Raw genomic sequence first — 12,992 nt, 5'->3', positions numbered from 1 at the left:
AATGATCACATATTGGAATACCTTTATATTTTTACTTTGTATGTTGTAGGACAAAGTTAGTTACATCTCCATACTCCATTCTGTGTTGAACACATTTATGTATTACATAAGTTTTACTTTTTCATTTCTTCTTCTTATGTCTGTTGAAGGGTGAAATGTTGTGATATAGTTGGTTCCCTCGCTCCTCGTGAGGGCGGCGCTTGCTGCCTCCTCGAGACCAACATTAGTTGTGTAGAAGCATATATTATTATTCAACTATCGTTCCACGCTCGGGTAGTGGAAAGGCAACTGCAGGTCTCCCAGCAACAGAGCCAGTTGCGGCGGAGATCTGCATATGTCGTATGTTCCTGGTCGTGGGTGTAGGCATTGGACTGAATACACTTCAACTTTATTAACTACCCTGCGCCTCAGACTGCAATACTTCACTAGGTAAGAGGTCGTAGCTTACAGAAAACCATTTCAGATTCTGATGTGGCTGACACGTCATTAAGCAATCACATCATGTTGGATGTTGGCTAGGGCTAACTGAATTAGGAAAACTGGTCTGAATGATTTGGAGACCCTTTGAGTAGTTTTCATCGCAACACATTTTAAGCTCTGTTGATTCTCCACTAAAGTCCAAATAATTATTTTTTTTGCATTCTTTCAGGTTTTGTTGTCCATAATGGATGGAAAGCCAGAGGAGGTCGGTGGTATAACTGCAGTCTTAACAAAGGCATCATTTTCACAGCTGTACAGGTGCAGTATGGACAAGTACAGTTTTAGCCTACTGTAAACTCTCAGGGCTGCACACATTTGGAGATAAAAGTCTGATTGAGTGTGATGGGCAAATGTCTACACACAACGCATCCTTATACAATATTACAAGAGATTAAAAACTATTTGCCTGAAGATAAACTGCAGAACCTTTGAATTGAATACTTTGGTTCAGAGTTTTGCTCAGTGCTCAATTTGAGCCGGTGGTTGCAGGTGTGACCCACTGGCACTCACGTTTGAGGATCAGCACTTATTTACCTCATCAGTCTTTGGCCCAGAGAAAGAGAGAGAAAAACACAACAGGGTGGAAGTAGGAGAAGGAGAAAGCTCAAACTTTTCAAAGGCAGAAAGCAAGGATGAAAAAGAACTTAATAAAAGGGCAGGCAGTGTCTAGTGATGGATGAAAGGGTTATGAGGTGCAATTAAGACTACCACAGCATTGGCATTCGCCAACCAGACATTAGATAGATTTGTCTGCGGCTTATGAGTCAAACTTTGGGCACCAATACTTACTCTTTTACACATTATGCACTGGTTTTGTCCCTAGTAACTGTGGTTAAGAATGACTTCTTCCTTTTCCAAAGCCAGCAATAGTCTGTGACATTTTACGCTGTATGATTCTAATATAGGTCAACTTCTGTAATTTTTAGGTCTGACCTACGTAACGCTCATGCGCTTCATAGGAAAAATAACTTTAGTAATCGGCACAGCTTTGCGGGCAAATACGTGCACGCGTTGCATTGCTTTGAATGGCAACACATGCACGTTTGGCTATTCCCTTGCGGGAGCGAGCAGTGGCTAGAAGAGACCCTATGTTTTCACTTTTCCTAGGGACCTGTTTAGCTCTTCATTACCAAACCGCACAAGCTGCCCAGTCGCGAAAGGCATTGTTATCTTCAAGCTTTGTCAGTCTCATTTGTTTGCTTTTTATTTGCACATGCTTCATATTGCTTTCGCCCGTGTGCCCCTGCCCTCCTCTGTGTTGCGTTTGCCCTTGTGTGCTTCTCCCCTGTATTGCTTTCTCACTTGTGTGTTCTGCTTTGCTTTCTGCTTCACCCGATCTCCTGGTTGCTCCCCATTACTGCCACCTCCTATCTTCCCGCTCGCCATTGCTGCTGCCCACTGCTGCCTCCCCTGCCGTCTTCTCCTTTTTTTTTTTGTTTCCTCTATTTATTTCTCTTTTGCAGGGACCAATCAAAAATTGCTGCAGGCCCATCCGCATTAAAAGCTCTTTGGACAGCTTGTATTTGGTTTATTTTTTTATGTTGGCCTGGAAAAGTAGCCACAGGGTGGAACAGAGAAGTTAAACAACTTTTTCAAGGTTTGCTGGGAGGCTCGATGTTTTGCTTGTGCCCTTCTTCCCTAATTTTTACCACCTTTCCTCTGTTGTCCATTCAGTGCTCTTCTTTAACTCTCACTATCTTGCCTCAGCCCTTCATCCCCGATTTCTAGTCCTTTCACAGACTGTAGTTTCACTTTTAGCTTAAACATTAGCAAAGCCAATAGATCTGCCTAAGCACTTATAAGGTCCCAAAGGTGAGACCTGTTGGCTATACCAATGCTTGTTTTTGCTAGGCACAGGAGAACAAGTGATTTGCCCTGAATCACAGGATGTTGGTTTACTTTCAACCTCCTACAATTCAAACAGTGTGTGTGGCCCCAGGGATGCACAGCCCCACGAGGAGGGAAGGATGGATGTTCAGACAGCTGCGCGTCTGGACCGGCGTGTCAATGAGACAGCTATGCCATCGGAAACCCCGAGCCAGACCTGTCCTGGGAGCGGTTAATGGGCACAGGGAAGAGTAAAGAAAGCTAAGAGGGCTGAGACTCCTTTTAATTGCAATCTCCAGGGGGTGTATACAGGGCTTTAAGTGGGATGAAAAAACTGGGGGGTCTCTCAAAGGGGCGTGGTCAGTGTAATTAGGGGCGTGGCTTTAAATCACTTACGCAAAAAATCTGTGCTTAGCATAGTGTGCTGCCCGACTTGTATTTTGCTGTTTCTGTCATTTCATCCAGATATTTGATACAAGTAACATCATACCTACATTAAGTAAGGGATTTTGGCTTTGTCAATGGTTATTACTTGCAGAAGATAAATAAGCTGCAACTATGACTTGTATATAATATTGACAAAGCTTCCAAATAAATCCCTGGTGACCATACCACAATGTTACTGTTCCTGAGTTTCAGAAAGAGAAGGGAAATCCAGAAAGAAAATAACTCTTAAAGGATTTCCCTTCCCCTACAACGCTCTCCTGGCATGACGTCATGCAGTAACTTCTCTACTACTGGGAAGTGAGCAGTGTGGGCAGAGCACATCCATGTGCCTGGTGCTGTCTCGAAACGGGTCTCTATCAGGCTTTGTTTTGCGCCCTGGCACTTTTTTCCGGACTGTATGACCGCAAACAGCTGTCACTGCAGTCTGGGAAAAAACGGACTGCCTGTGTCAGGGCTCAAAACAGAGCCCGATAAAGACCCGTTTCGAGGCCCCCTGAAAAAAACTGCCGGTGCTCAGACCCCTTGAGACCCGGCCCACTTAAAGCCCTGGGTGTATATCATTGCGCTGTCACCGTACGTCTGCCGGCGCTGGTTGTTTAAATATAAGCACGTATAAAGTGGCATGCGTGTGCGTCCGCAGCAGCGCCCCCGTGCCCTTTCACCCCGACCCGCCTGTGCGGTAGGAGTGAGAGTTCAAACCACAGCAGCCTGCACTTACTCCTGTCTGAGAGGACGAGACAGGCGCCCAGCAGCGGGCCGCACTTACTGCTGTCAGAGGGCAACAAAAAGGCATGCACAGGCAGAACTTAAACCTGTCTGACGAGTGAGACTGGCATATGTAGACTGCATTTACTCCGGTCAGAGAGGATGAGACCGACGTGCAGCAGCAGGTTGCACTTACTACTGTCTGAGGGGTGAGACGGGCGTTTGTAGGCTGCACTTACTCCTGTCTGAGGAATGACACTGTCATACACTTACTCCTCTTTGAGGGGTGAGGCTGATTTGCACTTACCTTTACTCCTCTCTGGGGGTGTGAGACTGGCACGTACCTACTCCTCTCTGAGAGGGAGAGACAGGCGCGCACTTACTCCTCCTCTGAGGGGATGACACAGGCGTGCACTTGATTTACTTCTGCCTCCGAGGATGAGCATGAGCTAGGGGCGTCTCCTGAGCATCGTAGCCTCATTTTAATGACTGATTACCCACCAGAGGGAAGATGTACTGACTGCCGACGCTGTATCTGGTGGGCTCAAGGTCAACTGCAAGGTGATGATTTAAAAACTATTTTTCCCCATGGGATAGACTAGAACTTGAAATCCACATCCCGGGGGCATCCAGGGCCACTGCGGGGTCCTGCAAAATTGTCCGGCTATACAAACATACTTCACAAACTCTGAATGCCATGGACGTGGAGTCATACACACTTCTGGGTGGGCACAGTTGGCATGACGTGGCATCCAACCATTTGGTAATATGAACATTCCACTGTTATGATGGATTGCCGCAACAGCAAATTGAGTCCAATGGGTGGGCTTGTCAGCATCCCTTGATGGTCACTTGTGAAAGGGCAGTCACCTCGGGAGTACAGCCCCAGCTCACTGGCACGTGCCACACCCATAGGCAGAACACTGTTTTCATGTGACGTGCAAACACACATTATTAGTTTTTTTAGCCAATAGGTCTCGCCTTTGGGACCTTATAAGTGTTTAGGTATCCTTGGTGCAATAACATTAACTGTTGCATGCCTAAACACTTATAAGGTCCCAAAGGCGAGACCTTTTGGCTATGCCAATGCTTGTTTACATAGCATCCAAATAACAAGGCTTTCTCTCGTTGTTAAGGGTTTTCTTCTAGCAGGGAGGAGGGAGAGGTCAACCTCATAACGGTTGGGATCTTGCACCTATCCTTCAACATCTGTGTAAATGAAGACCATGTGTTTAGTGCTCGACAGTAATGGGCTTTCCCACAAAGTTACCTAGTGTTTGCGTCTCCGGTGCTGTTGGCCTTTCTGGTAGAAGAGATTTCTGTTAGCTACGAGTTTCCCTATAGTAAGGTGAGTGATCAGGACTTTGGACCATCCCTTGATTGCATTTGTGCAAGGTTTTTTGGATGTAGGCTCTGCTAGTGGTTTTTTCCTCCGCTAAGAGACTTTTTTTTACAACAGTATCTCTGATTAGGTTACCTGTCTTCATTAGCTCGGAGTAATAGCTGCTTTATATGTTTTCATCCAATGGAATCACCGCAGTCGTCTTGTAGCAACCATCAGCATCTTCTGAATTTAAATAAATTTGGTTTGGACACTGTATAACAAATCCCATCTACCACATTCAGTGCTTAATTTGTAAAAGAATGCTGGTGCTCAAAAGCCTGCGGCTGGCGCCGTTACATGTAGGCGCACAGAATATCCAGGCTGCATATTCTGGAATCCACCTCTTCCCTCTTTAATCCACTACCAGTCACTGCTCCTTTATCTCATTCTTGCAGGTTCCTGCTTTCTCCCTTTGTGGTGCTTTTTCCGTCTTTCCCTTCTTCCTTCTTTCCCCTGGGTGTGTTTTTCTTTCACTTACTCTAGTTAAATGTCCAAAAATAAGTGCCAGTCCCCAAAAATAGGTATTGGTGGGACCCACCAGGAACCACCGGCTCAAATTAAGCATTGGCCACACATGATTGTCTAAGAACATGTTTTTTTCCCAGCAGAGCTGCACAGTGTATATACTGTTTAATTCCTTTTACTTCAGGTGTTCAAGGACCACGTATTTATAGCCAGTGCGGTTTTCTCTCTTGGGCTCCAGCATTAAAAATAAATATTTTATATTTTAAACGGTAAAAAAGCTTATAACTGTGCATATAGGTATTATCTATCTAACATTCTTTTACTAGCACCTTTTTCATTTCTTTCCAAAATGTGCCTTTTCAAATATTTTATCAAACCAAGTAGCTATTCTTTTAATCCTAGAAGCACAGATTTCATTTTAGTGCTTCTATAGACGGCTATGTGTCTGAACTATTGTTATAATACATAACAAAATAAAACACAGAAGGGGCGTTGGACCAGCCCCTTCAGTCATTGCTAGCTGGAAATGCCATTCACTCATTGCTTTGTTTAAAGTATCATCTAAAAAAGCAATTCTTTGCTTGAAATGTCAGTTATTTTATGTGATTACATTTAGCTCCCTTGCATCTACAACATCACCTCAGGGAGCATCAAACACCGAGAGACAAAGGAATCTGTTCTGTGCTACCAACATAGAGCCACCAACTTAGAGCCCTGCTTCTAGGAAGCTGTTGTGTGTGGTGGACGCAGAGAGGCTGGTGCAGTGTGGGCCACTGCACATAGAGTGTGGCTGCAGAAACAGAGAATTGACAAGCATTTACAATGCAATAGGTCTCGCAATTACGAGATTTTGAGCTATTGGCATTGGAAACGGCAATGCCTTTTATAATATTAAAAGGCATTGCCATTGACGATACCAGTCGGTCAAAGTTTGGCAAAAGCGAGACCTATTGATTGCAGAGCGCTGTATCCCTGAAGTGGGTGGCAAGCTAAAAAATAAAGTTAGTGCAAGGGGCGGGAGGGGGGTTCCGGGTTGGGGGAGTGGGAGGGTGGAGGAAGGGGGCTTTAGTTGCATTTCTTTCTCTTGAACTGTTGATTGAATTGCTTGACTGTGATTACTACTTTAATGCTCACAGCTCCTCCGATTCCCGGGGTGCTGTGCTTGTTATGCAATTTATCAACGCCAAAATAAAATCTTGTTCTGAAAAAAAATTAAAAATATAAATAAAACTGAGCGGAGTGTCCCTGAAGCGGGTGCTGTGCACAGCATTCAAGTAAAAATGTAAAAAAATAAAAGCTGAAAGATATTGAAGTGCCCCTGATACGCACGCATCGTAAACGTAGATAAAAAAGGCATCGCCATTGTGCTGTTAGGGTAGTGGGCAGCCACTTTTGAAGTTTGAGCGGCATATTAATCCATACGAAAAGCAGCCTCCATTGTCTTGTGTGGGTGCGCTGCAAATACAAGAAGCAGCCGCCATTGTCCCCAATACACAATAAACAAAATGGCGCTCACCGACTTATAAAGCAGATGTGTAACAAGCCAAGCAAAAAGTCCAGTTGTTATGGGAGAGAACAAATGCAGGCAAGGTGGTACCAAGGAGGGACTAACAAGCCTATTTACAAATCAGAAGCCAGCATTTCCGAAGGACAATGACTCAAGCAAATGACGAATATGGGCGGGGCTTCAAGTGCATACTCCCAATACATCATGCCTCGCAGTGCATGCATGGTGCCTCTAGGCTCGACCTAAAAACCAGCACCACAGCTAGCTTAGATGGTGGCCTTAACCTTGCCTCATGAGTAATTTCCAGGTAGGCCTGCGTGCATCTCCCATTTCCTATATATAACTGCGCAGACCACATTTAAAAGAAATTAAAACGGTAGTCCCAATGACTTTGTCTACACTCCGATGGGTGATTGGCCATGGCTATTCCTTTCTTCTGCAGAGTCCTTTCTTGCAACTGCTTGGCTATTCCTTCAGCAGGACTGTCGGTGGTCTCCTGAGTAGCTGCGAGAACATTAGGTAACTCACTGTAGCCAACAGATGAGTGTGACTGACCTTAGCGGCGCTGTCTTGTAGATCCCATCCCAAACATCACGAGGCCACCACTTCTCCTTTAGTATGGCACTCTCTTCAAAAGCAGCAGGGACATAGTTGCATAATTTACATTACTGTGGTTGACATTTGCTGGTGCTCGAAGGGAAGCCTTGTTGCGTTAAGCATCTACAGGACGACGGCCAATAGCGAGAGCGAAGGATGGAGTTCTCTGGTTTTAAATTGTCAAATAAGACTCTAGGTTTCTGACAGATTCTCTAGGTGCTCGCCTTAGGCCCAAGTAACATTTAGTAAAGAGAATCTCTGATTTAGCTGCTTAACAAGGTGCTAAGAATTGAATGGCCACTCATGTGAGGAATCCCATCTTCCGCAAGTGTGCTGGAAATGTAGTGCATAGAGGCCTTCTCAAGTAAAAACACACATAACTGACAAGACCAACCTGACAGATATGCTGGCCCATTGAGCTGCTGGCTCTGAGTATTCATATGATCCCCGGCACCTTTGCAGTACTGGTCTGGCCCACCCCAAAAGGTTATTTGCCACAGGTGTGAACTTGCTGCCTATCAGGGCTTTTCCTGGAGGAGAAGGGGTGTAGAGGCCCTGCCTGTAAACCATAAGTTCTGCTAAATCTCTTCTGCCTCCACTTACATCATGTATAAGGATCCTAAGGGTGGGTGGATGTTATGTAATGACCAGAACAAGGAAGTACGTATTCAGTACAATGAAATTACCGAGGAGTCCTTTTTAACGTTGTGTCTCCGGCCAAAAATCTAATGGCCTTCCCTTCTGCACTGTGAACCTATGCTAAGCGCTGCTGCCCAGAAGATCAATGTTGCTTGCCAGTGTGTGGAGGAAGAGGAGGAGAAAAGTGTTATAATATGCAAACAAATTAAAGTTCAGTATGTAGACCTGCTTCACGTCTCTCATTGAGCTGATGAGGAACACTGCAGCATACCAGCTCAGCGGCCAATCCTATGAGAATCAAACCTGCCCACCCTTGCATAGCAGCTTTTGCATATTTGGCCCATGAGGCAGTGATTGGCTTACTTCCAAATACCCTTACTGCTGTGCTGTTAAACACAGAAGCAGGCTTTGCTCCATAGAGAATGTCCAAAGGGTGAGGAGCAAAGGTGTGATGCTCGAAGCTTTAGCAATGCCCGCTATTACTTTTTTAGGGCTCGCACTGCGACGCAATCGCGAAAGCGATTGTCGCAGTGGAGTCCTATTGTAATCATTCTGGCTTTCAAGGACTAACGAGGTTTGGGACAACAGACTGGCACGCACGCAGCCTGCCAGAATCGGATCAGGTTGCGCGCTCCGATTCCGGCAGGCTCTTCAGTCACCATGGATCACGCACGCACACAGAGACACACACATGAGCGCACACATACAGACACACACCACACCTTCCCCAGCCCACACGCACACGAGCGCACACACAGACAATCCCCGCTGCCCCCGCCCACCCACCCACACACACACACGCACACAGAGTTCCCCCCCCCCCCCAACTAACCCCACTCACCGCATCGCGTCACCGCTGCTCCTCTGGCCAGGCACTCCGTGTGCGCGGGCTTCTGAAGACTGAAGTCCCGCCCCGCACCAGGTTTCAGTTTCGCTCATCTTCAAGCATCTCTGTAGTTCAAACCCGGCCCCGTCCAACAGCCGCCTCTACAATCACAAGCCGCCCTAGGGTAACGAGGATCACAACCCCTACCCCTCCAGACGAAAATGAGGAGGAAGAAGAGGACGAGAACGACAAAGACGAGGAAGATGTGGGTGTAGAGGAAGTGTTAAACTGGAGCCAGCCGCCCTCAGGCGTAAGATTTAAACTATTGAGCGCGGGCGAAGCCAGTTGTGGAGCACAATTGTGCAGCTCCGCAATTACCCGACAGCGTCTCAATCCTGGCATGCATCTCCGGTCTACCGAGGTAATAGTACAGTCTACAATCGTGTGATAAGTCCAGGAGAGAATTGCCACCCACTTTGTGCCTTAAACTACAGCTATACACCATACGGGTGTACCCAAAAGGCAATCCTTAGGGGAACTGGTCCGCGACCCTCGCCCGCATTCCCCGCCCTCGGGAACCCAAATGCTTTCACCCGCAGACCAATAAGTGGCCACATAAACCACACCGCTACGCAACCCACCAACCCGGCAGCCTCCAACAGCCCCCCGGGTCTCCTTGCTATGCCTGCCATCCCGAGCCTCGCTGCGTCCCTGTCCACCTCTAAGCTCGCAGGTGTCTCTGCCACCCCCAGGTGCTCAGTTGCCCCTAATGCCCACGCCCCGAGGGCCCTCCGCATATCACTCCGAAGCGGCGGGGCACTCTGGGGCCCGGGCAAAGGGTGCACTCACTGTCCTCACCGAGTCCCAGCCTTCACTACGGCTCAAAACCCCCCAGAGCTGGCAGCGTGTCGTGCAGTCAGCGCCATGAACATCCGGCTGAGAAACACCCCCCCCGCCCCCTTCCTTTGTAATTAGACTCCTTGCGGCCTTTTCTTCGGCTGCCGAACCAAGGGCCATTTGACCTCGTACCCATAATGCGACTCCAGCATTGATGCTCTTTACCGCAGCACCCATAGCGCACACCAGGACCATATCCATTTTCTGGTACTTCGATGACATTTATAAATCAGCCCAGGATCACAAGATGCTGATCAGGCTAACACCCCCGCCCCTCCCCCCAACTTTGTAATTAGATCCCTTCCTTCTTACCCTTGGGCACCCGACTCAGCTATTGCTGCACTTTCCGTTAACACGTGCCGTGCCCCCCCCCCCGTGCCTACTCCAACTCCCCCCCACTGTCGGCGGCCAACTAAGCCCCATGCTTGTGCAAGCACTGCGCTGCTGCGTGGCCCCGCTCCCTTCCCTCGGGCAGAACTGCGCTGTGCTACCAAGAGATTCTCGCAGACGGGCTCCTGCCCCTGTGGGATGCCCGCCCTGTGCGACCCCCGCATCAGGCCCGGCCCCCCAGCGCCATCCTCTCCCACAAAGCACTACCTTGCTCCCTAACATACTATCCATCCTAAGGGCCGAGGACATGAAGACTGGGTATCTAACGTTGCACAAGGGACACCAGCTGCTCGCTTCATCCTCTCCTTATGTGCGGGTTCGAGCCACTAACTCGCTCTGTGAGGGAATTTAGACTGGGCCTTGCACCGCTTTCCAGGGACACCAGTGTCTCCTTCCTCTCGTGTGAGTTACTACCCGACGACCAGTCACTTCAAGAGCGGAGGACTGACTACCTTCCCACTCGTCCCACCGGCCTATCCCATCTTGTGCCTGCGCGCTGCCCACCTCCCTGCATGCCCTCAATACCCCCGGTCCATGAGCCTACTCTGTCGGCTGCCCAAGCATCTTTTCTATTCTCGCTCCCTTGTTAACAGCTCCTCCCGCCTCCCAAGAGGCTAAATTATGCTGTTAGAAAAGGCAGATTATGCGTCACATTTGGTGACCGTATTGGGACTGGGGGACCGCTTTTGGCACGTTGCATTTGCGGAAAAGGCTGCTGTATTGAAAGAAAGCAAAGGCCAGACACACTGCAACCCAGCATTAAGAGTCGCCGGCTCCGCATGCGGTAAATAACAATACGCGTCTTACACGTCTGTGCATTAATAGGCTTAGAGACAGTAATGCGAGCTGCGGCCGGGGTGCTGTGCCTGCGCTAATCTAGAAGCCGGGGTGTGAGGGAAGTGCGGCCACCTAGGAATGCCCGGTGCACAAGGGCACTGAGGAGACAATGGTGCGCGTGAGCACCGAGGCTTCAGAAGTATTTGGGGGCACCAAGGCAACATAGTATATGTTTTGAGGCAACGCTAGGGCACAAGGGCAAGTTCACGGGGGCACCGGGGCAGACTCAGTGTATGAGGGCTCGGAGGCAGCGCAGGCACACGGGCACCGAGGATGCATCGGTGTATGTGGCCAGAGCTAGTTAGTGCTGGAGGGCACCGAGGCCAGTCTCAGTACATAAGGCACAGAGCATAATAGTGCCGAGATAACCCCACTGCATGAGGGTACAGAGGCAGCGCCAGAGCGCGAAGTCTCCGAGACAGCGCAGTGCCAGGGCCGTAGCGCATTGTACCCGTGTTTCATCCAGCTCTTTCTTTTTTTCTGACAAACACAGCGCGTGCAGTGCGGACTGCTCTGTCCTCCTGCTGCATTCAGGTCCTATCTCGTACAGCCCTAGTGAGTGCACTTCGGTTTCTGCTCACAGGGAGGCACATGGACTGCAGTCCTGCCCTGACAACCAACGTGTCTCTGTGCAAACCGTGCTGCACGAGGCAATGCTTCCGACACTGGCCCCCTGTGCCCAGGCAAGGACCAGCTCTGGTGCTGTGGCGCCTCCGGGAGGTGGTAATACACATCAGTGGTACTGCACTGGGACACTCTGCTTCCTCGAGCAGCCAGCGCCTCCCACTCCACAACGTGCTGCCTGACGCAGTCCTGCTCACACGAGCCCATCCAGCTGTTGTGCTGTGGTACCTCCGGGATGTGGGCATGAACACCAGGGGCAGTGCACTAGTCCAACCAAGGGGTAGCTGCACACTTACCCGTACAGCACTGGCGCCAGGAGGGGTCCTCCTCTCCAGAGGGGGCAGCGGGTTCCGTTTGGGGCATGTGTTCCGAGAGGTCATTTAATGATTTCCCATTACAGCTGCAGAAACAACTCTCGCAGCGTGAGTGCCACACATTCAGCGCAGCCCAAGTTTAGACCAGGCAGGCAGGGGTTTCCCTTTATAACCGGCCCCTTCACGCAGGCGATGACACTGTTCGCCCACAATTTTCTATCACGTCCAGGACTAAGCTTCCAAGGCCTCCAGTCTGTCCTGCAACACTTACTTGTTTTTTTAGAGGAAACACTGAAGGATTAAAGCAAGAGTAATTACTGGGTTTTCAGCTATGAAGGTGCATCATAACTGAAAGAATTGGCTCAGCAACCATGCTGAGGAAGGAGCGACCTTAGCAGCAAATAGCTCTCCAACACCCCTGGCAGCACACTGCAGCCATAGCAACAGAGTAGGGCTGTCCCAGACAGGGCCCGCTGTACAAAAGCATCGATAGTTCGAATTTCGCATACAAATGGACTACTTTATGTACTGCAAAATTGCAGAGGGAGGGAGTCAAAGTTCCTGAGATGTGTGTGCAATTAATCAGCTCCTGTGTATTACTCTTTACCTTCTGTCTTTGTACACCTCACAAGAGAGCTGCCAGTAAGTCACATGCAATGCTATCCCTGCTACACCCTCACACACCCTCACGCTCACATACCTCCAACACTCACACACCCTCACCCTCCCTCACACCTCCTTACTCTCAAACCCCCTTTCCCTCACACCACATCACCCTCACACCCCGTCACCCTCACACACCCTCAAACACCCTCACCCTCAAACACCCTCACCTTCACACACCCTCACTCCCTCTCAAACTCACACACCCTCTCTCACCCTTACACCCTCACACGCCCACCCCCTCCCTCACCCTCACACACCCCCTCACCCTCACACACCCCCGCCCCCCCTCGCCCCCCACACCCTCACACCCCCTCGCCCTCCCTCACACCCCCTCACCTTCACACCCCCTCTCACCTTCACACCCCCTCTCACCTTCACACCCCCTCT

The 12,992-nt window shown here is 49.3% G+C and overlaps 1 protein-coding gene across 1 annotated transcript in view; it reads left to right on the top strand.

Annotated features, from left to right (window-relative positions):
* Window positions 1-12,992, top strand: part of TYW2 (tRNA wybutosine-synthesizing protein 2) — a 173,872-nt gene that overhangs the window by 15,337 nt on the left and 145,543 nt on the right. Inside the window, exon 2 of the mRNA XM_086964617.1 lies at window positions 650-738. Coding sequence (XP_086820743.1) covers window positions 665-738 — 74 coding nt within the window. The 5' untranslated portion in view covers window positions 650-664. The remainder of the gene's footprint in view (window positions 1-649; window positions 739-12,992) is intronic.

Source organism: Lissotriton vulgaris, chromosome 4_1 (assembly GCF_964263255.1).
Source record: "Lissotriton vulgaris chromosome 4_1, aLisVul1.2, whole genome shotgun sequence".
NCBI classification, from domain to species: Eukaryota; Metazoa; Chordata; class Amphibia; order Caudata; family Salamandridae; genus Lissotriton; species Lissotriton vulgaris.
Note: the sequence above shows the minus strand (reverse complement) of the source record. Positions and strands in the feature narration are given on the sequence as shown.